General features: G+C 38.5%; 1 protein-coding gene across 2 annotated transcripts; it reads right to left on the bottom strand.

The window, feature by feature from the left end:
- Nucleotides 1-438: 438 nt before the first annotated feature.
- On the bottom strand, nucleotides 439-24,645 carry LOC127632603 (lysine-specific demethylase 5B-like). Of its 2 annotated transcripts, none has more exons than XM_052111286.1 (27): nucleotides 24,473-24,645; nucleotides 23,230-23,428; nucleotides 20,348-20,425; nucleotides 19,941-20,063; nucleotides 18,649-18,819; nucleotides 17,126-17,257; nucleotides 16,912-17,005; nucleotides 16,746-16,813; nucleotides 16,499-16,657; nucleotides 15,577-15,696; nucleotides 15,314-15,472; nucleotides 13,980-14,161; nucleotides 13,641-13,803; nucleotides 11,451-11,570; nucleotides 11,171-11,365; nucleotides 10,791-10,972; nucleotides 9,724-9,848; nucleotides 9,444-9,594; nucleotides 8,320-8,434; nucleotides 7,876-8,231; nucleotides 7,006-7,318; nucleotides 6,767-6,919; nucleotides 5,121-5,534; nucleotides 2,947-3,037; nucleotides 2,654-2,859; nucleotides 1,899-2,162; nucleotides 439-1,753 (listed from the first exon to the last, which is right to left on the bottom strand). In XM_052111286.1, exons 2-27 carry the CDS (start codon nucleotides 23,380-23,382, stop codon nucleotides 1,622-1,624), a joined length of 4,419 nt encoding a protein of 1,472 aa, XP_051967246.1. In that variant the 5' UTR covers nucleotides 23,383-23,428; nucleotides 24,473-24,645; the 3' UTR covers nucleotides 439-1,621. The 2 variants fall into 2 exon arrangements, with proteins under 2 accessions (XP_051967246.1, XP_051967247.1); XM_052111287.1 differs by having other exon boundaries at nucleotides 442-1,753; nucleotides 17,129-17,257.
- Between the last annotated feature and the right edge of the window lie 40 nt (nucleotides 24,646-24,685).

Raw genomic sequence — 24,685 nt, 5'->3', positions numbered from 1 at the left:
CAATACACCGTGGGCCTTGTAATTCTTTGAGAAAACGCCGTCCTGGAAGATTTTACTGATAGATCAGTTAAAATGACGCGTACATTCGTGTGACGTCAACGGTAGGAAACAGCTGATGACTATATATTTTGTTTAATTGTATTATAAATTTACGCTTATGTAATGTCGGTGTAATGCCTAATAAAGGCGCTCAGAGCAAGACCGCTGCTGAAGTTAACATTTACGAGTGTTGTCACGCAGTACACGTTACTTTTCTCAGCGCTGACAGTCAAAGACCAATTAGAATTGTTCGGGATTACAGGATAAGGCGTTTTATTCTTGAGATTGCAAGTGAATCTCAGGTACCAATCTTTGGAATTATTAGATTTAAAAAAAGGCATATTTTTTTCGTGTACAGGTGTTCCCAGTAAAACAAAAAACATCTCCAAATTCGAATGAGGCCCAATGCAGGATTTGGCTGCTCTGGCCGGTGAACGCCGCCTAGAGGACAGCCAAATTGTTTCTCATCGGCCACAGTTATTTGCCGACAGCATTTTCCGCCCAATGATCAGAGCCGATGAAATGTTTCTTTCCGTGTTGTTGTTGTCCCTTTCATGACCACAATGGCTCCGTCCACAGGAATGGAGGTTAAACGGTCATATTGCCTTCTTTTTGACAGAAGCATACTTGGAAGGATTCATTTATTCCACACATTGTGACTGTTGGCATATGGCAATGCATGTTTAACGACCATTGAAGAAATTAAGAAATTAAAATTCTATCAAAAGATATTAAGCTGTATGTTAGTCTCACTTTCATTGCATCTGGGAGTATTCAAAGGCGAATGGTGACTGAAGCTAACATTAAGCCTAACATAAAATGTAAAAAAAAAAATCCTACAAAATTACAACAGGTCTGTATTTATAGGTGAGAACAAACCATTTTATTCCACAACTGAATTAACATCAGAAAGATCTGTTTTGAGTTTTTAAAGAAACCCACAGTATACGTCACAAAGTCTATTTCACACAGCTTCTTCTGCCTGCTACATATCGTCAGACAACCTACATTAGGATTCTGTACAAACACTTCTAATGCATCAAGTAACAGATCAGAGCAGATCTCAAGCTACCAAAAATCAGGGTAACCAGCAGAGTTATTGCTGGGATAAATAAATAATATCTTATATTATTAGACACATGTACCAAAACAGTGGGTTCCAAAAATAAGTTTAGACCATTTTGTTTAGTCCAATTAATATCATCATTTGGTGTAAATAGCCCAGATTAATGAAATTTGATAAATTCATGTTAGAAATTCTAAATCGACTGGGGAAAAATAAATATAAACAAAAATACATTTGGGAAAGCAAAGTCCCCATTGTTTTGCATTTATGGGATGGAAACCCCTGAGGTACATCTATGCATCACGTTCTCTAAAGAAGAAAAATGTTATAGAAGGAAATCTTTAAAAAAAAAAAAATAGATTCATACAGATTTCTGTTAACAGTCCTATCAAGAAGGCAAAAGGAAGGGTTCAGTAATGGGGTTTCAAGAGGATGATATCAGGTGCATTCTTGGTGCTGTAACTTATGTGCAAAACGGGGAGCCTTTTGACCATCCTTCAAAAACTTTTTTGGTCCTCATTCTGTCAAATCGTTTATTGCACAGCTGACACAGATGTAGTCCTCATTCTCAGCCTGCTCAGCAGACACACCCACACAAATCTGGTGGAACCACTGATTACAGCTGCCATCACACTGGACCCAGTTGACCTATGAGACACAGGAGGAAAGGAGTATTAAACCAGGCAAGAACATATGCAAATTTTCAGACCCAAAATAGGCTAATTATTCAAGAGGAAGCGAGATTCCACTGGGTTAGAAAACAAAAACGATCATGGGTATTTCAATAGCTCACCTCATTTCCTTCTGGCTGTTGACATCGTTTTGCAGAGCACACAGACCAATCCTCCTCAGAGTCTTCTGAATACGATGGATCGGAAAGAGAGTTGGAGGGGGAGATGGTTCTTTTCTCCTCTCTTCTCCTTTCTTTATTCATTTTAGGCTTCTTTTTCTTGGGCTTCTTTATCTTGTCTCGGTAATGCCCTTCCAAGTTCTCTTTCTCTAGACGCCGTTTGCTGTTCTTTTCGACCTTTTCCTTCTTGGTTTCTAGAACTCCATCCTAGATGGAATGAGTTCAATTAAAATCAGTCAGAGTACTCATGAGATCACCCTACGTTTCTGTTCCAGAACCTAGTGAGCTGCCTTGCTGTCTACCGTCTACACAGGCAGCTGCCTTCTTAAGGTCTAGGTATACTTAGATTTTCTACGTTCCATAATGGATCAAGACCTATCGGCAGCATTGCCTTTTGAAGTATAATATTTTGACTGGGAGCAAATACCAACGCATGCGCACACCAGTCAATGGCAGGCGCATGTCGAGAAAATCTGGGCCGCAGGCGGATAGCCTGAGCAGACTGTGCTGATTGCATCACGCATACTGTGAGCGGAGCGATCAGCAATGCGGACAACCCAAGTATACTTTGGCCTAGAGGCAGCAGCCTAACCGTAATGGAACCTCAGAAGAGACCGATTTGGAACGCTCTACATAGACATTTAATTATTTGCAATTTTAATTAGCTAAAGCTATCGAAGCAAGGAATGTTCTCCCACCTGTCCTTTGCTGTGTGGCGGACTCCTATGAGGTGGACTTCGGTCCTGGGCGATGTGGTACTGGTGATCGTGTTCGCTACTCTGCAGGGAGTGTTGGGATGGGGTAAACCTGTTGAGCAGGCTGCTATAAAGGTGCTGGAGTTCAGGTAAAGTCACCTGCAGGAGAAGACCTTCCACCAACAGCTCCTCCAACTCAGCACTGAGGCCTGAATCACATGCATTGAATTAAACAGCATCCACGTTGAACCTCTTTTTGTTAGCATGTATAAAATCTTCAGGAGCTGTTGACTTACCACCAAGAGGGATACATGGCTGCAGCATGTAGTAGGAACCTTTGCTTCCTTCCAGTATCTGAGATGATGCAATTCCAGAAATGTGTCTAGCCTGTGGTTAAACATTTTATAATGCATTAAAAAAAATGAATACAAATTATGCTTTTCATTGAAGACCCCAGTCTGGAGTTATGGCTTTTAGTCCATGTCTATTAGCGTTGAAGCCATCTCTAATCTAGTGTACTAAAAAAGTTGACAAAATTAACATTTAGTAGATTCATCTAGCATTGCAGATTTGTGTCAAATCAAATGCTCTCTAGAATTAAAACATCCCTCCCCTAATACAACCAACTAGCAAGTAGGTTGATAACTGTGATATACTAAAGCCTATTGGCTAAATATTCATGGCCCTTTAACAAACACATCAACACAAACCAAGCAAATTTATGGGGTCTTTAATTTATAAATGATTTGTACTAAGGCTGGGCGATAGTACAATGTAATCGGATTCTGACGATATCTGACAAATATTCCGATGCCGACTGTGATACTCATTAACAGACGATGATCGTCCATATCAGGAAATGACAAAAATTAGGAGCTGAGAAGTAGCCAAATATATTAAAAAGAAGCCCAGGGTTTGAAATTAGCACCCATCACAAGTGGGTATTTCATGCGCAGTGGTGGGTACTTTTGCTCATCTACCCGCCACTATGGTAGGCGACCTGTAAGATGTCATCGGAGTGACACATGACAAGAAATGCTGTTAGACACAAAGACGTGTCCATGAAGACACACTTTATTACATTCTGAAGAACAGATGAAAGCTGTAGCTGCGCGTCTAATTCACTGTTTGTTCAGAGGTTCAATAGCGCATGTGTGTTTCGTGGAACATGCACGAGTTCTCACTCTTTCTTTTGTGTTTCAGTCATCTGAAAGCAGTTTGCAAGAATAGTGTCCTATATAAGAATTCTGCAAATTACCTCAATCATCTCAGGAGGTGCTCCCGAGTTTAATTAGCTTTATTTCCCATGGAGCAGTTCACGCTTAACATGCACTGTAAATGCAACTCTGCAGGTTCAGTATTATATATATATATATATATATATAAAAAATAATGATCTTACTAGAGCCGACCGATATGGGATTTTTGATACAGATACCGATTGCCGATATGGTGGCCGATATAGTAAATTTTTGAGCTGGAATGAAAATGTACCTTTTCTATGTGGATGTTGGATATGACTATGCAGAAGGCTGCTTTCTTAAACAAATATTTTTATCAAAGAATATTTGATATAATTATTATACACTGTCAACAAATTGTACAAATGAACACTAAGAAAAATTATTAATAAAAATACAATAAATAGCTTAAACATCAGTACTGTATGTTAAGAATAGAATAGAAGCATTTATTTTGGTCACACATTTTACATACTTTTTTGCAAATATACAGTGAAATGTATTTGATTTCACATAGCCCAGCTAAGCTGGGGTCAAAGTGCAGCATCAGCCATGATACAGCACCCCTGGAGCAGATAGGGTCAAGGGCCTTGCACAAGTGCCCAACAGTGGCATCTTGGCTGTGCTTGGCTTGAGCCCCCGACCTTCTGGCAGTAACCCAGAGCCTCAACCGGAGTCAAATGGAGTGTAAACAATGGAGTCGGAGTGCGCTCTGCTGGACAAACTATGTAACGACACCAATTCTAAAGCATTGTTTTCTGCATTATATTTTCTGAAAATACATTTTCATATCTGCGCATATTGGTAAACATATACGTCGATACCAATATATCACTAGATCTTATATTTATAAATGTCTTCAGATCTTAATTTGCATTACTAATTTTCCACCTGTTGTCAGACTTGTGTGACAGCAGATGGGGCCAGTGGAGGAAGTTGGAGATGGTAAATTTTTAGATTTGGGGAGGAATAATACCAGATTTTGTTTTACAATTATTTAAATGGCTTTTTTGTTTCATATGAAGTGTAATTTAAGTTTAGAAATAACTTTGGTTTAAGTTTTCCATGTTTCAATTACCAAATTTAATTTTGTAAATATAAATAATCACCTATCCTTTGGAAGTTGGGGTTGACGATGTAATCGTGCATATATTTATTTATTTTTATATTGTGAAACTATTTTTTGCATATCGCCCAGCCCTAATTTGCACCAAACATGTCAAACTCACTTTTCCATTAGGATGCTGTGTAGGAAGAGAAACCTGTTGCACACTGTGTTGCCAACGCACTGTTCTCTCAATCACATATCGCAACGCATCGCCCTCTGGAAGCCGTACTCGAATCCGCTGTAAGGATGCAAGAAGGGGCAGCACCTTGTCCAGAGGGGGTTTTTCTGACCGCTTGCAAAGTGGGCATAACCACGGTTGGCCTGCCTGGATGTCCTTGAACCCTGGCACACAGCCACTGTGGTAGGCGTCTCGACAGAGTTCACACTGAAGCATTGGGCCTGCGGGGACGGTGTGACACAAGCACACTGTGGGGGCCAAACAGCTGGGTAAAGACTGAAAATTTGCCTCATTTGAGGTCCTCAGGATGGACAAATTCTCCAATTCTTTTTGACGTACATCAGCCAGAGTGGCCATCTGTTAGGAGAAGAACATACAATGCTGATTAGTATATTCTCAGATGCTTTATAGTATATTAGAGTCATGACAAAGGATGACCTGAGACCAGTCTGACAGTTTCAGGCCAGATAACAAAAACACAATTCGCCATTTAGGGCCAGGGCATTCGTTAACATGTTTTATGCCTTGCAAACCTTTGAACATTTGGTTTTCTGTGATGCACTAAAGATTGTTGCAAAATCTACTGATTTGTATTCATCACCAAGGTAAAGTTATCCAAGCTGGCTCACAAAAAGTGTTGAATGTGTGACGAGGTGTTGTGATAGCATCTGCTAGAATGGGTTGAAAATAATAAGCAAAATCACTGTGTCAATGAGCCCGTTTACATGGACACCAATACGTTGATTACATCCAAAAATCCACTTTTTTTATATATCAAAGCATGAAATCTTATTTACATGATATTTAAAATAATGGCCTCATTCTCTGTTTTTCACATCAATCTGTGAAGAGGCATGTGCACAACTTTTCACACATTGGATAAGCCGATAAGAATTCTGGTTAAAGTGTTTACAAATCTACCTGTATCAATTCTTTTCAAGCCATTTATGACTGTACTCTGACAAATTAAAGCGGTTTAATGCATTTACATAACCACACACGTTGTCAGCTTATAATGCGTAACAGGTAAGAACATGCTTGTAAATGTGCTCATTGTTTTCAGCAAATGTGTTATGAATTTATGTGAAAATGTATTTGTATCCAAAGAGATTTGTTAAAGCTAGGTGATGCATTGTATCAGCATTATAAATGTACTTTACATTAAGGTTCAATATTTGTCTCTTTAGATTTAGCATTTTAGTTTTTTTTTTACTTTGAGGGCATATTTATTTCTAACCAGTTAAAGCAATCAGTGTCTTATCAATGTAATTTTAATCAATTTATTAATACTTATGTTCACGATTAAGAATTTATTACCTCTTACCCCAAGAATGAAATCAACATCTGCTCATTTGATGCCATATGTAAAACTAGGACTATAATAGAATAATAAGAACTATCTCAGCTGTTACAAATCAAAAACAAACAGAAGGTTTCAATACAAGGGCATTTTTTTGCCCCCACATTTTGAATTCCAGGGGCATTTTTGGTGGCATGTTTGCACTGAGCCCCCCCTTAATTTCTGACCCTGCATAGTATATCATTTGTATTTGGTCTAAAACTCCATCAAAAGCCAAAACGGGACATACTGCTGAAGCTGTATCTTGGCTGGTAGAAAGCACTCTTTCCACATCACAGAGAGAGTCCAGTTTTACGTCAACTTTCTTGCAGGGTAATGAGACATCCTTGACTTTTTTCGACTTTGACTTCTGAGGCCCAGTTTCACATCTAGGACACAGAACCTTAAGGATACAAACACTCGAATTAATATCAGAAAATGCTAAATAACGTAGCTATTCAATCTGATTGAAAAAAAGTATTCATCTACCTCAAGGAGAGAATGGGATGTGTTCCTTAACAGGAATGTTTTAGCTGCACTCTCCTTCCAGGCCTGGACCTCAGACACTAAACTTTCCAGTCGGGTCAAAGGCTCCAACATAACTGGAATACCTCTAGCTCTTGACACTAGTTCAGAGAGGGTAGAAAGAAAAGGGATACGACCTCCAACCGCATCTGCCTCCTTTATCCACTCTCTGGCCCTACTGACGCAGTCTTTGAGCTGAACACAGTTGGGAAGAAAGGCTGGGATATTGTCCACTTCCTGTATGGCTGCCTCAAGGGTGTCAATGCTATGACGAGGTCTAAAAAGTGCAAAACCATAAATGACAGTCTAGATTATTTTAAGAGGTCCAAATTGTCTAGTAACAAACAACTACATCTAAAGAAGTCCTACAAAACTGCTGTATTGATTTTTTGGCACACTGTGCAATGCAACAATAAATCTGGTAATCTGCCAGGAAGCAGTGTTAAACCAAAATGCTATCCCTGACCATTTTTACTGCCCATCAGAGCTAGCTCGACCGTTCATTTGACTTTGAGCCATTAAACTGAAATTTGCAAGTACAATTTTGCCAGAACAGTTTGCAAATTATATTGTTTCACAAATAAACTTCCTCATGAAACCTAAACTGCTCAGTGAAACATTTCTGTCTATGTTAAAATTTGTGGTCGACTGATACATCGGGCGAAATTAAAATGTTTAATTATCGTCATTGGCCGATACATTTTCCCGTTAGGACGATTTGTATTAGGCCGCGAGGGTGCCAAGGATCACCTGCCTCATTTAAACAGATGTATTTCACGAACAAAATGAAAATCCAGAAATCCCACAATTCATTTTAACCTGAAATGAGCTCACCTAGCAGCGAGCATGTTATGAGCCTTTTCTTCCCAATGTTCACAAACAGTGAGCAGCTCCTGCAGGCGGGCCATGGTTCTTTCCACACAGGCATGCGGTGCCAGGCCCACCCCTTGATCTATGAGCCGCCTCATGCAGTCCAGACCGAGGCTGGCCGGCTGATCACTGGCTTGCTGAACAGCCTCCACCCAGCGTGCCTGCTCAAGCCTCTGCCTCAACACTGCCAGCTGAGGCAACTCCACATCCAGGCTTGCACCTTCATCTAAGAGGCCTTGGAGGGCAGAGGAACCAGGCATATCCTCTGCAAGGACATTTGAACTCTGCTGCTGGAACTGTTCAACACGGCTCAAAAGAGCCTGAGACAAGAAGAAAAAAAGTCAGACCAAAATTATCTGGAATTGGGTCTACTGGTGAAATGGCATGGAGAATTTAGGTATTCGGTACCTTTAGGAAAGGGGCCTGTCGGATGGTGCAAGGCAGTTCATACAGCTGATTGACAAACAACTTCAATTCCTCCACAGTGAGCTGATTTGGAGACTTTCCACCCCCAGAGCGATACCTATAAACACAAATCAAGTTAGAAATTCAAAGGCAACACAACATTAACACCGTACAAGTTAAGCTCAATCAACAGCATTTGTGGCATAATGTTGATAACCACACAATTTTATATTGACCCGCTCCTTTTCTTAAAAAAAAAAGAAAGAAAAGCAAACATCTAAGTTACAGTGAGGCACATACAGTAAAAGTGAATTGTGCCAATTTTTGAAGGGTTTAAAAGACTTATAAAGCTTATAATTTTGGAAAAGCACTTGCATTAATTCTTCTGTTAAAAATCATGTATTACTTGAGCTGTTAAATTGTTTATATAATTTTTACAGTCATTTTAGGGTTTGTTGGCATTATAGCAACAAAGTAGTAAAATTGGCTATAACGCTGCACAGAAAAGGATAGTAAGTGATGTTATCGCACTAAAATCATGTTTACACGCATACTGTTTATGTCTTGAGGCTATACTTTTGAAAAATCCCCCCCATTCACTTCCATTGCGAGTGCCTCACTGCAACCCAGATTTTAAATTTTTAAGAAAAGGCAAATCAAATAAATTTGTGGTAAATCAATATCCTGTCACAAATGCTGTTGACCGAGTACTGAACCCAGAACATTCCTTTAAGGCTGATGTGTGCAAATTGTTTGGGTGTTAAAATTCTCTCTTTCTCAGGTCCCATCTTAATGTGAAGGATCAAATATAAATAATCCATTTGTAGGTTAATTTCTGCTAAAAGTATATCTCTGTGGCGCTTTTAAAACATTGCTCTGTTTATTTGAGCAGCCTGTGCAGCCTGACACAGTTCAACCAATGGTGTGAGTTGGGGGTGGGCCTAACCGGTTCATACACCTAAAGACAGACGGGGGCTGAGTTTATAAGAATCAGTTTGAAAATCGCAATTCCATTTAGTGGCGCTAGTGATGCAGAATTGACACTTCAGCTTTATCTTTTATTTTTTTTTTTACAATAAATGTAATCAAGGTGGATCTGTAAATCCAAAGATAGGTATAAAACATACCTTGTCTGTCTCTTGCCATTGAGGAGTTGTTGGGCCATTGACGCGCTCCTCTCTGCATTCTGGATTATTTGACGCAAGTGATTTAACAATTCAGTCTCGGGGTACATTTTCTTCTCTGCTTCCACTATCAGGGAGCGAAGTTCCTCCAAATCTAGAGTTGAAGAAAATTAAACCCATTAATTTAGACTGAAAAATAAAACTACATTTCAAGATAAATGAGCGACACATTAAAAACTGTATTAAAAGCACAAAAAACTAATTTATTGCAGTAATAACTTACCACTTTTGTTGTCTTGATTTGCTTTCAAAATTGTGTTAACTTTAGATGCCCAGTCATCGTAAGACTCTGCACGCGACGCCACAGCCTGAAACAATGGGTTCAGTTCGGAAAGGGTATATTTATAGCTGTGCAAGTAAAAAAAAGAAAGAAAAAAAAAAAAGGTTAATTTTAGGAAAAACTGCAAAATGTACTTAGTAAAACAAGATCTCTCAGATCACATCTTTTGTAATTGCTACTTTTGTTTCTAGTCTTAAAACCTTGAAATATTGTAACCACTACAGTTAAACGGATAGTGTATTTTGCAGATACCGATAACTAAAGTGGTGGAAAATGCAGATAACCGATTAATCAGCTGTTAGTAAAAAAAAATTTTTTAAATTGTTTTCTTACTGTAAGGGGCATAATGGCTGCAATAGTCCAAAATGAGTAAAATCCCAAATTAATGTTTGTTGTGCAAACAAAATCCCAATAATCACCAGGGAAAAAATTAAATAATAATAATAATAATAATAATAATAATAATAATAATAATAATAATAAATATATATATATATATATATATATATTTGTTAATGCAGGACTTTCAATCCTAAACAAGCCAGAAGTACACTAGTGACTTTTATTTTGAAATGTCTTTGTTTCCCTTGTATCTTTGTGTGAGCTGGAAGATAATCTATGATGCATTACAATACAATCACTATAAAGTAAACTGCCATATGGGCTAATGAACACTTTGAGCAGTAATTAATAATATAAGATCATCAGTGATCTTCTTTATAACATTTTGCATCAACAATCATGAATTAGCCCATAAACAGTGACAGAGTCTTGGCTCCATTACAATACTCCTTAAATTAAGCTTTTTGTAGCCTAAATATTCACCAGATGAAGGATTTTGGCCACAGAAAAAAAATTTAATAAATACATATTTTTTGCAGATAACAAATAGTTAAAAAAAAAAGCTACTATGGGCACAGATTAATCTGTAAAACCAAAATATCGGTCAACCTCTAATGACCTATGATTTGTCACTGTCAAAACATCTTTGTTGCAATTCAAACACTTACTTGAGTGTGTAGCTGCTAACAGGGCAAGCGCAAAGGTCCTGAATGTGGTGAAGACAGACCAGCTGGTCAGGACTACAGGGACAGGTAATGGCAGAGAGGTAACAGGTGGTCCGGCACTTAGCACACTGCCTTTCCTCATCAGGCAGCACATCATAGTCAACTTGCTGGGAATGCCACAAGCCCTACAGAGAAGCACAGACACAACAGGATCGATTAAGAAAAGACAGACAGGCCATGCATGCAAACAAATATGGTGAACAAGGCGTTTACTTACTAATACTGAAATAGTTTTTGGTAGTTATCAAATACTAATTCAACCACTCCATTAATACAGTTTATGACAGCTTAATGAACTAATTTTCATTGAAAGAATCACCTACCATCTTATAAGCTTGCTCACGGAGCTCCTTCTCCTCCTGAATCATGATGCTCATGTCCTTCTGGACTGCAGAGGCCAGTTCCAACTCTAGACTGTCTGCCTTGACTGCAATGTTACAGGTCATCTCATCATGGGAGAAAACACAGTATCGGTTGAGAGATCGGTAGTGATCGATACACTGCCGGCCGAGAGACATCTGAAAAGCAAGATTATATTATACTTCATTAAGATTAAATAGGTTTGTGAGGAATTATTTATGATTATCCCATATCATCTTTTACCCAGTCGGCTGTGCAGAAGTTAACTGCTTCCGCAAAGTTAAAGCCCTGGTTGAATCCACTGTGATAGGCCCTTGGGAAGGTAATGACAAACTCGCCAGCACACTGGTTTGTACGATAAATCTAAAGAGTTAATAGAATAAAGATAAATACAGAAGTAGAAATTAGAAAGTTCATCAAGACAAAATACTGTAACTTTGTACTGTAAAGATTGTATAGGCATTATGTAGGTTGAATATGTCATGATCAGCCAGACAGATAGATCTAGGAGGAATTAGTCAGAAATTTTCATTTTTGATCATCTACTAAACAAAAAGCAGACCGAGAGTGCCAAGCTTTGGTGGATGTAGCTTGAAAGCTCTAAGAGTTCAACAGAAATTTTGGTCTCTGGTTAGGGATTTTTGAAAAACACTGACCCAGATTTGTTCAAGCCCAATTACGAAAAAGTAGGGACAGTACGGAAAATGCTAATAAAAACAAAAGGGAGTGATTTTATTCACCCTGTGCTATATTGAAAGCAAAATTTTCCACCATTAATCCATTATGTAGGTCTTCATCTGCGCAATAGTACAGGGCCTTCGATACTGTATTTTGTTCTTCATAATTCACATAATTTGGAGACAGGTCAGGATTGTAGGCTGGCCAATCTAGCGACCGCACTAATCCGGCCAGTTTGTGGTTTGGAGTTGTCATGCTGGAAAATGCAGGGACATCCCGGGAAAAGCATCTGGATGGCAGAATATGTTGCTCAAAATGTTTTACAAATCTTTATCCGTACCACAACAGTACAACTGCGCAGACCTGCTTACTGGATGAATGGCGTGAAATTCTGCTTGCTAAACTTACATTTGTGTCATCAGTGCCTAAAGGCTTAAGTATTCTTAAAAGAAATGGTAGTTACTAGAGCCCGACCGATATGGGATTTTTGAGACCGATACCGAATTTAGAGGGGGGATATTCACAGATTACCGATATGGTGTCGCCGATATAGTGAATTTTTTTGCTTTAATGAAAACTGACCTTTTCTATGTGGATTGTTGGATATGGCTAGGAAAAAGGTACTCAGAAGGCTGCTTTCTTATACAAATATTTTTATCAAAGAATATTTGACATTATTATTATTATACATTGTGAACAAATTCTAGAAATGAACACTGAGAAAATAAAAATTAAATAAAAATACAATAACTAGCTAAATAAAAATCAGTACTGTATGTTTAGTGTCGGTCAGTGGCTGAACCATTAATATAAAGAATAAATTCAAATAAAATAAATAGCTAAATAAACATCAGGGGCCGGTTGCACCAGCTATACTTATGATACAACTTAGCCTAGCTGTGGCATAATGGGCACAAAGTCAAAATGTATGCAGTACTAAATATTTGAGCGTTGCACAATTACATTAATGTAGGATGTAACCCCACGTATAAACTAAATATTTATGGAAGCCTCTGACCAGGATCAACTGATGGAATAAAAAAAGCAGACTCAATTACATCAATGAGCTCATGTTTTGGTTGACAGGCTTCAGTCCTTTCGACATACATGATGGTGTTGGCATTTACACTCGTTTACATTTAAAAGAGAGGAAAGAGTACTATTAAGTGGCTCTTCGGCATGAAACCATTCTAATGGTTCCATTTTCAGGGTCGCCGGTGTCAAGTTTCAACACATTCCCTGAACTCTGCCCGGTCTGCAGAACCAAGTTAATTTCAGCTCTTTAAACAATGGAGTTTGAGTGCTCTCTGCTGGACAAACCACGTTATGACACCAATTCTAAAGCATTGTTTTCTGCATTATATGTTCTGAAAAACTAATATATATATATATATATATATATCTCTCACTGAAAGGCTAATATCGGCTGATAGGATCTAGTGGTTACACAGTGGTAAACACTCGACTGTCCCAACTTTTTGGGAGCATGTCGCAATCACCTGATTTGAAATTTCAAATAATGTGTTGTTGTAGTGCTTGCAATATAGAACAGGGTGAATAGAATTTTGAAATCACTCCTTTTTGTTTTTATTAGCATTTTCCATACTGTCCCAACTTTTTCAGAATTGGGGTTGTACAATAACAGTATGTTGGGTTTGTCAGGCCAACTGAAAGTTTCAACATGAAATTTTTTTTATTATTATTATTATTATTATTATTGGCCTTTACATTGTGCATTTAAGTGTGATCACTCACTGGTAGTCCATGGTCCATGAGGACATTTGGGTTCATGATGGTGACCAGCTGGTGAAGCAGATCTGGCTGAGACTCAAAGAGCTCAGGGGCAAGGTTCTTCATCACATTCTCCAACTGCTCAGCAGCATAGCCAGGAGCACCATACCACGTCTTTGGCTCTCCCCTACAAATCAAAACCACAAAATTGAGTGGAAAAACAACTTGAGCATTCATTATCTTTTATCAGTAACTATTAAAAGGTGCTACAATTTGTATTTTTTTTAAATGTAAAAGTTGACACTGTATATTATACACTCATTTCTGCACCACATAATTATGTAAAAAGAGAGCGTGAAATACCAGTGCAAATAGTTGATGGAATAGCTCCAGTGGTCCTCAATATGCCAGCAGAAGGACGAGAAGCACATGCCCACATACAGCCATGGTAGCTTCATCCCACAGATGTCCGCTGTGACATGAGTCAGTACCGATGCATCCAACACTGGCATGTTGTTGAGGTTCCATCCACTGCTCAGATAAGCCTAAACAAAAACGAAAGATGTACACTGGCGGCCAAACGTTTGTAATGTACAGATTTTGCTCTTATGGAAAGAAATTGGTACTTTTATTCATCAAAATGGCATTTAACTGCAATGTATAGTCAGGACATTAATAATGAGAAAAATTACTATTACAATTTGAAATTTTGTTCAGAACTTCTTAAACTACTTCAAACAGTTCTCAAATAAAAAAATCCTCCATGTGCAGCAATGACAGCTTTGCAGATCCTTGGCATTCTAGCTGTCAGTTTGTCCAGATACTCGTGTGATATTTCACTCCACACTTCCTGTAGCACTTGTCTTGTCTGGCACTTCTCACGCACCTTACAGTCTAGCTGATCCCACAAAAGCTCAATGGGGTTAAGATCCATAACACTCTTTTCCAGTTATCTGTTGTCCAATGTCTGCGTTTCTTTGCCCACTCTAACCTTTTCTTTTTGTTTTTCCGTTTCAAGTGGCTTTTTCTTTGCAATTCTTCCCATAAGGTCTGCACCCCTGAGTCCTCTCTTTACTGTTGTACATGAAAGTGGTGTTAAGTGGGTAGAATTCAATGAAGCTGTCAGCTGAGGACATGCGAGGTGTCCATTTCAATTTCAAGCACTGTATAGCATTCATTCCTCAGAACAACGTCTGACGAATGTTTTTTGCCATTTTTGACCTAATATTGACCTTGAGACATGCCAGTCTATTGCATACTGTGGCCACTCAAAAACAAAGACAATGTTAAACGTCATTTAAAAAAAAACAAATAGCTTTCAACTGTGTTTGATATAATGGCAAGTGATTTTCTTGAACCAAATTAGCATTTTAGCCTGATTACTCAAGGATAAGATGTTGGAGTTATGGCTGCTGGAAATGGGTCCTGTCTAAATTTGATCAAAAATTACTTTTTTCAAATAGTGATGGTGCAGGGTTTTTTACATCAGTAATGTCCTGATTATTCTTTCTGATCAGTTGAATGCCACTTTGGTGATTCAAAGTACCAATTTCCTTCCGAAAAAGTTAAATCTGTACATTATTCCAAAATTTTGGCTGCCAGTGGTGGTAAAGAAATCTCTGCAACGTGACCAGCATTATTCTGGGCCTTCATTGTAAAGATTACCAGAACCTCAATGCACTTAGTTATTTCTGTACCTCCTCCTCCGGTGCAACTTTGAAGGTGCCATTCTTGACAGGGAAGCCACTTCCAAAATCCTTTGATGCAATATCAGCCCCATACTCCACAGTTACATCCTCCTCAATAGTACTAACCAGTCGCCAGAACTCCTTCTCCACCAGCTCTGTGGGAACCATCTGCTGAATAATAAGGCTGGTCAATCCATATCCCAATCATTTGAATTTTTTCACAAAAGTCATTTGCATAATGAACCCCAAAAAATTGCTTCTATCAAACATACGTGAACAGGCATGTTGAAGTAGTCAGACTTAAACGAGTCAGCCATATCCCCAAAGGTGCGGAGGGTGTAGTCACGGGAGGCCTGCTCAAACCCAAACGCCACCTGTGGCTTCCTACACTCCTGTAGGGATAATAAAACAAACCAAATGTTAATTATTACAAACATTAATCCTCAGCAAATCAAAATGCCTATTAAAAACAACTCCATTCCACCAGGAAACATCATCTTTATTACGTCTGACATTGGCAGAAAGGTAATGTATGGGCGGAGAGTACAAAGAGCATTTGTGAAAATAACTTTTACAAATAATTATACAGCTTTGTTTGTTTAACTCTTTCCCCGCCAGCGTTTTTAAAAAAAAGTTGCCAGCCACCGCCAGGGTTTTTGACGATTTTCGCTAAACTTTAATGGCCCGCAGAATATTTTCTTCCATGAATATATGAAGATGCTATATATCACAATAAAGATCTCTGCTTTTAGGCAAAAAAAAGGATTTTATTTTATCTTCATTTGTTCTTTTTTTATTGTGACTTGAACAGAGGTCGGTTTTGTCAAAAAACAACATTTCAGACAAAAAGCTGATAAAAAGGCATGTTTATGTCTGATATTTTGAGCTTCTCAATACTCCACTTCATCATGTTTGAGACGATCGCAGTCTGTTTCTTTGATCAAAGAGTTGCGTACTCTTTCAAAACATGCGGAGGGGTCTTCCTTACCGTATAACACCTAAAACACGGAAACCCGGAAAATTCTGTGTTTGGCGGGGAAGCGTTTTTTCATAAAACACGGAAAATTCCGTGTTTGGCGGGGAAAGAGTTAAGCAAAGGTTACGCCACTGCTAATGTCATATAAAGTAAAAAAACTAGTGATGTAAAAGTGATGTTATCAGCTGGCAGATGTAGACAGCTGGGGTGTGGCTCACCTGAGCAAGGCACTTGGGGCATCTCCAGTCACCTTTGGGGACATCATGAAGGGGTGGGATCAGACAGAATGTGTGATAGCTGTCGTCACATCCATCACAAAGCAATAGTCTATCTTCATCACCTCCACCCCCACATGCCAAGCACATATACTGCTCCACCTGTGGGGAAAAACCCCATAACATTGGCAAAAAGGATTTCAGTGCGTGCTTTCTCTTTTGTGAAATGCAAACTTATGACCTCCCTCACCGTTGATTTTTCACCCTCAGCTGTTGGCTCAAAGGGTTCTTGTTTCACCTGGACTGGAATTTCTTTCACTGCAAAGAATTATGAAGGATAAATAAAATGCACACTGCCACAACCCTTTAAAAAGACTTTTGGAAGAACTGTAGAGGTAAAAATAAAGCATCTATACCTGGTTCTGTTTTTGCCACACATGAGCCCATTCTCCTCCTCAGGTTGGGCTTGTTTTCACACAACTCGCCCTGCTCTGATTTGAAACAGCGGCCCTATGAAGAGAAAGTCAATAACGTCAGAGATTTAGGCATTGTGATCTAGTTTGAACAAACTGGTCCAAGCATGGATCAGAGATAGCTGATGAAAACCATAAGATTCCAACAAATCAGCACTACCTCGGTCCGTTTGGCTCTGCGAGCGATTGTGCAGGTTTCTGCAGGCTGCACTGACTGGCGGTGGGGCAGGTCATGGGATTTATACTCCTTGTCTTTGGTGTCATTAGTCAGAGTTGGCTTCTGAGAGTTCTGTTCAACATAGAGATTTCTAAATTGTTAACTCCATGCCTGACACACTGCCTATACGTGACAAGCCTGTATACTTACAACGAAAAAAGCACTTTGAACCTACATTAAAAAAATTTAGCTGATGAACACACATGCACGTAGATGCATTTAGGTAACCTCTTTTTGAGCACATGTGCCTTCACACTTATCTAATTAACCGGAAAGTATTTTGACAACAGGGTGGACACCATTAAGGCCAGTAAATGTGAGAGGCAAAGTAGATCATCCCTAGGGTATTAACTATGGGGTAAAAGCAGCAAGCAAGTGGGTCTAGATCTTGGGGCACAGTCATTTAATTCACACCCCTTTAGGAATGGGGGAGGGGACTGTGGGTACAGCACTGAAAAACAAACATCTGTTAACCACTGAACCCACAGGAACACCATAAGAGCAAGTAAAATAAAACTGTTGTTACCGTCACTCACACTTCATAGTTGCATTTTTATATGAACAACTGTGCATGCTACCAAACTGATGTTTTTAAAGGAATATTTCACCCCAAAATGAAAATTCTTTCACCATTTACTCACCCTCATGACATTCCATTTGTGTATGACTTTCTTTTTCCTTTTATTTTTACAAGAAAATCTCAGTTCTGTAGGTCCATATTATGCAAGTGAATGGTGACCAAAACTTTCAAGACTCCAGTGGTTTAATGCTATGTTTTCTGAAGCGTTCCAATTGGTTTTGGGCGAGAATAGACCAAAAAGTAACTCTTTTCGATCATAATTTCAAGCTCGATTACACTTCCTAGTGCCATCTAGTGCTCTGTGCATGCAATAAACACTATGAAGTGTAATCAAGCTTGAAATCATGATCATGCCTAGAGACTGCAATTGCAAGATGTACAGTGAAAAAGAAGTTACATTTTGGGCTGTTTTCATTCAAAACAGATAAGATAATTTTAGAAGACATTGATTAAAACACTTATGGTCTTATGAATTAATGTTATGCTGCTTTAAGGTGCTTTTTGGAGCTTCAAAGTGGTCACCATTCACTTGCATTGTATGGACCTACAGAGCAGAGACATATTTCAAAAAAGAAAATTGTGTTTTGCAGAAGAAAGTCATGAGGGTGAGTAAATGATGAAAGAACTTTCATTTTTGGGTGAACTATCCCTTTACTGAACTACAGTGCAAAAAATAAACTAGGGCACTCTTTGTGCTCTGATACAGTTGGAGAAATTGAGTTCTCTGCCAAAAACATTATAAATGGAAAAAGGCTGTCAGAAATGTTGAATTTATAACATTCTACATGCAGGCAACGAATGCAACATAAAGAATATCAGGAAAAGGGAATGATAAGAGAGCAGAGGGAAAGGGGAAGTTATGCAATGGCCTTAGCGGGCTCACCATAAGATTAGCTCCGGCCTGAAACAAGTAGTAAGGGTAGAGAATCCTCTCATAATGAGCACGCAGGTGAGAGCCAACTGCTTTCCCTGGAGCAAAGCCCATCTTCAGTGCAATCTGAGTCCATCTGCGCTCTTTGCAGACAACATCAAAGCCTCCCTCCTCGTTGACCAGCTAGACAGAGACAGGGAAAATGGTAAAATACTAAAGCTTGAATGGCATGTTTGCATTGATATCAGACTATAAATGCAAAACATTTGAAGTCAGAAGTTTACATATACCTTAGCCAAATACATTTAAACTCAGTTCTTCACGATGCCTGACATTTAACCATACAAAACATTGCCTATCTTAGGTCAGTTAGGATCACTATTTTAAGAATGTAAAATGTCAGAATAATAGTAAAGAGAATTATTTATTTCAGCTTTTATTACTTTCATCACATTCCCAGTGGGTCAGAAATGTACATATACTTTGTTAGAATTTGGTAGCATTGCCTTTAAATTGTTTAATTTGGGTTAAACGTTTTGGGTAGCCTTCCACAAGCTTATCACAATAAGTTGCTCATTTTACTGTGGATATAGATACTTGTCTACTGGTTTCTTCCAGCATCTTGATGAGGTCCTTTGCTGTTCTTCTGGGATTGATTTGCACTTTTCACACCCAACTACGTTCATCTCTAGGAGACAGAATGCATCTCCATCCTGAGTGGTATGATGGCTGCATTGTCCCATGTTGTTTATGCTTGCGTACTATAGTTTGTACAGATGAACGTGCTACCTTCAGGCATTTTGAAATTGCTCCCAAAGATGAACCAGACTTCTGTGGAGGTCCACAAATTTTTTTCTGAGGCCTTAGCTGATTACTTTTGATTTTCACATGAAGCACAAAGTCACTGAGTTTGAAGGTAGGTCTTAAAGTACATCCACAGGTACACCTCCAATTGACTCCAATTAGCCTATCAGAAGATTACTGGACAATTGCCTAAAGGCTTGACATCATTTTCTGGAATTTCTCAAGCTGCTTAAAGGTGCAGTTAACTTGGTGCATGTAAACTTATGACCCACTGGAATTGTGATATAGTCAATTAAAAGTTAAACAATCTGTCTGTATACAATTGTTGGAAGCATTACTTCTGTCATGCACAAAGTAGATATCCTAAACAACTTGTCAAAACTATAGTTTGCTAATATGAAATCTGTGGAGTGGTTAAAAAACTATTTTGTAATCTCCTGACTTCAACTGTATGTATGAGAAAAGCTTGGATAGCGAATGCTAAGTTACAAAGACCCTACCTTATATAGCACATACAAGTCCAGGGTTTTGCGCTCGACATGAGGAATTTTCAGTGTGCAACCCTGCAGCTCCCAAAACTTTGCTATCTGGTCCAGGAAGTTGAGTTTCACTCTGGTTTGGGCCTGTGGAACAATGTATCAACAAGCAACCAAACCATCACTATGACTGCTTGAGCAACTAAAATAATTAGTTGCAACAATGAGGTCCACCAATGACCTCGCTTTTTGTTCGTGACATTTTAGCAGTGACACCAAACTTAAGTCAGGCAGACCAAACAGAGGTCACGTTGATTGCTATAGCACTGCAGGGTTGAGGGTTATGGTTAATAAGCACCCCAAAAGAGACCACATGTATATGTCTGCAAATACAAAATACCAAACAAGCTGCAGACAGATAAAGGCCTCACCTCCAACTCATTAAGCCTCTGAATGCGTGGGGTGAAGTGTAGTCTGTCCACATCACAGGCAAATGGTGGCTGCCATCCCTGACATAAAACAAAAAGTATTAAGCTTTTATGTTCACCATTTTGTTACAAGACAAGATCATTATGCTTAGAGATCCATGCAGGTTTGCAAAGGTTTTTCATGTCATCAAATTTATTGAACCGTGATTATTTCAGAAGATTTCATCAACATCATGGTGAGATAGATATACACACACACACACACACACACACACACGGCCAAATGTTTGGAATAATGTACAGATTTTGCTCTTATGGAAAGAAATTTGATTCGCAATGTATAGTCAGGACATTAATAACGTGAAAAATTACTATTATAACTTGAATTTTTTTTTTTTCAGAACTTCTTAAACTACTTTAAACATTTGTCATCAAAAAATCCTCCACGTGCAGCAAGACAGCTTTGCAGATCCTTGACATTCTAGCTGTCAGTTTGTCCAGATCCTCAGGTGACATTTCATCCCACGCTTCCTGTAGCACTTGCTATAGATGTGGCTGGCTTGTCAGGCACTTCTCACGCACCTTACAGTCTGGCTGATCCCACAAAAGCTCAATGGGGTTAAGATCCATAACACTCCTTTCCAATTATCTGTTGTCCAATGTCTGTGTTTCTTTGCCCACTCTAACCTTTTCTTTTTGTTTTTCTGTTTAAAAGTGGCTTTTTCTTTGCAATTCTTCCCATTAGGCCTGCACCCCTGAGTCTTCTCTTTACTGTTATACATGAAACTGGTGTTGAGTGGGTAGAATTTAACGTCATTGGAGGACATGCGAGGCGTCTATTTCTCAAACTAGAGACTCGATAAGATGTGCTTATCCTCTTGTTTAGTTGTACATCTGGCCTTCCACATCTCTTTCTGTCCTTGTTAGAGACAGTTTTCCTTTGTCTTTGAAGACTATAGCGTAAACCTTTGATTGAAATCTTCTGTTTTTGGCAATTTCAAACATTGTATAGTCTTCATTCCTCAAAACAATGATTGACTGATAAGTTTCTATAGAAAGTGGTTTCTTATATATATATATATATATATATATATATATATACCTAAAGACATGCCAGTCTATTGCATACAGTGGCAACTAAAATATATATATATATGTTATGCTTCATTTAACAAACCAATTAGCTTTCAACTGTATTTTCTATAATGGCAAGTGGTTGTCTAGTACCAAATTAGCAATTTAGCCTGATTACTCAAGGATAAGGTGTTGGAGTGATGGCAGCTGGAAATGGGGCCTGTCTAGATTTGATCAAAAATTACTTTTTTTAAATAGTGATTGTGCTGGTTTACACATCAGTAATGACCAGACTTTATTTTGTGATCAGTTGAATGCCACTTTGGTGAATTAAAGTACCAATTTCCTTCCGAAACAACGACTTTTGGCCGCCAGTGTGTGTACGTACACACACACACACACACACACACACACACACATACATACATATATATATATATATATATATATATATATATATATATATATATATATATAAAAATAACATACACAAAGCAATAGTTCTAATGGTCCATTTACTGAATAATTTGTGACATCTGCGCGTCAATTCAAAAGTATGATGCATACACACAAAAGATGAAATGTATAAAGTAGTCCAAAAAGAACACTGACATCGTTTTGGAAACAATAACATTATTTATGAATAGATATTTAATACAATATCAGTTCAAATACAGCGCAATTTTTTTTACTATTATCATATTAGTATGGACACAGATAATGACGATCCTGACGACAAAACATCTCGATCTTTCGCGATAATGGTTTACAAGGCAAACACAAAAGACACAAAGTGTGCGCAAACTTGCAATGTAATAAACACATTTAAAACGCGAAACGAGATTTTGAATTTTTCAATCACTTGCGTTGTTATTTACATCGATTTCTGTTTCAACGGCCAAATGGCACACCAAATGCAAATCTACAACATGGAGGACAACGGCGAAGACCAATAACGCCACTTGAAACTAACAACAACAGTACATTTTGAGTACAATAAATAAAACAAATACTCATATTTGAGTAAATTAGTTACATAAAATGTATTTATTTCATTAACGACAGAAACATTGTCGCAAACGATCGGGTTTTACATTATTGTCGTGCAAAAGTGTACACTGTTTGTTAATTATATTATTTCAAACACTGTACAAACAGTACAAAAGATTTTAGAATGCATCAGACTTCAGTCTGTTATATAAACGCTATAACGCCGAATGCTAACATTAGATATTAAAGTAAAAGATCGTGTTTTAATTTAAACGTTTTGACGTTTAAGTGAAAAAAGTAAGTAGGTGTATGATAAAATGTGCACCAACAGTGTTCATCGCAAAACATTTAAACCTATTGAGAGAAAATGCCAGTTTTTGGTCGAAATTAAAATGGTCGAGGTAATGCTTGTTCTTGTTTGTGTGGATGACTGCTGGCCAACATTGATTTTGGAAGAGTCAGGAAGACAAAAACAATCACTACATTCTGTCCTCCAACATTTTCCACAATCGATTTTTTTTTTTTTTAAAGTGTGTGCAAAAAGTCAGTTGTTGTCCTCAACAGCCAGAGCACAATAAAGCTCTCTTCAAAATAAAGTAACTGCTGTTATTATGGTAAGTATAGGAGTAATCGCACGCTCACACGCGCACGCACCGTTACGAACGTTCGCAATGGCTGGAGCCGCAATCCGCCATGTTGAAAAACCTGCCTTTAGAAAAAGTGTTTCGGGATTTAACCGAGGGCTGCGATCTACGCGTAAAAAAAGACGACCGAGACGAGGTTTACATCTGACAGTTCTGTTATACGTCGAAGAAACTTACCGGGGGCGGGCGGATCTTGCAGATGCCAGTATTTTCTGCAATTGGACGTATTTTGTTGATGAACCCGAAAGGGTCGGCAAATTCCTCCCAACTGGGCTCAAAGACAGGGCACTCCGGTGGTGGAATAAACTCGTTGGGTCGTGAATTGGTCATTCTGGGGAACTTGATCCAAATGATGACATGTAGAAACTGCAGTCAACTGTTTGAAGTAAATGTTTGAATTAGTCTCGAAAATATGCCATAGTAAGGAATGATTACACCTGAACTCCGACAATTAACATCCTCATCCACTTTAGGAAACATACACAGACTGAGTGTCGACGTTACAGTGCCTTGTCGACTTCCGCTTACAAAAGTAGAGACGCTGGATTCTCTCCATCCGACATATTCTTACCAATGTAGATTTATAGTCTTTATTTTTTTTTTAAAGTAAAATGTTTGCTTGAATTTCTCCATACGTTATGGCAAGGGGGGGAGGGGGATGCACTGATCAATATCGAAGCATTTATGAGACTATACATACAAACAAAGCGTTTGGTTGCTAATACTAGTCCGCAATGGTCAACATGATTCACTAAAAATAAAAGGTTCTTTGTCTCAATACATTTTATTTCAGCGTATTAATTGTATTAAATATCTGGCACACCAAAATGTCGCCCGTATAGCGGGCTTACTTGTAAAGCTTAGTAAAATGCTTTAGCTTTAACTTAATTTAACTTTAATCACCTCGCAAAGGCATAAAATTAACAAATTAACTACCAATACTCACAGAACTCGTGGTAACAAACTTAAGCTTTTATACACATAAATGTCATTCCAAAAAAATCCACTTATATATATATATATATAAATATGCGATTGAGCAGATTACATTTGAAAATGAAAAAGTAGGCTGCCACAGACAGAAGTGACTAGCGCGGATTGATTGTATCTACCACAGCAAAGACCTTCATTCTAAACGGAACTACTTCTTTAAATGGACTCTTTCAAGTTAACCACTCGGAAGTAACTGATGTTGTTCGGGGAAGCTGCATTTTGCCCGATTGACGTCTTCACAATTAATCTCAGACACTGGGTAATGTGGTATACATTAAACAATCACAATTTTGAGTTTTGCTAAACAAAACAAAAAACCTTTGTATATATAATCCGTGTGCATTTGCAACGTCACATGACCCAAATTCGTAACACAGAATCCTTCAACAGAATATGAAAGACGGTGCCCATGCACAAAGAATCTCACCGTACTGGCGTTGCCGCAATTTAGTGGTCGACTTTTGTCTTTACATATCTTTGCGTCAGTGGTCCATCAGCAGCCACCGGAGCGTTCCATGAGGGCAGTATCTATGAGCACGTACTGCACGTCAACTCCGCTTGTCGCCCCCTATAACAGGACAGCTATCCCCGGTTGTCTGATCCGCCTATCGGAGGAAACTTCTCCACTGAATCTACCGAG

The sequence above is a fragment of the Xyrauchen texanus genome, chromosome 39 (assembly GCF_025860055.1).
Source record: "Xyrauchen texanus isolate HMW12.3.18 chromosome 39, RBS_HiC_50CHRs, whole genome shotgun sequence".
Taxonomy (NCBI): Eukaryota; Metazoa; Chordata; class Actinopteri; order Cypriniformes; family Catostomidae; genus Xyrauchen; species Xyrauchen texanus.
This window is presented reverse-complemented; position numbering and strand designations above follow the sequence as displayed.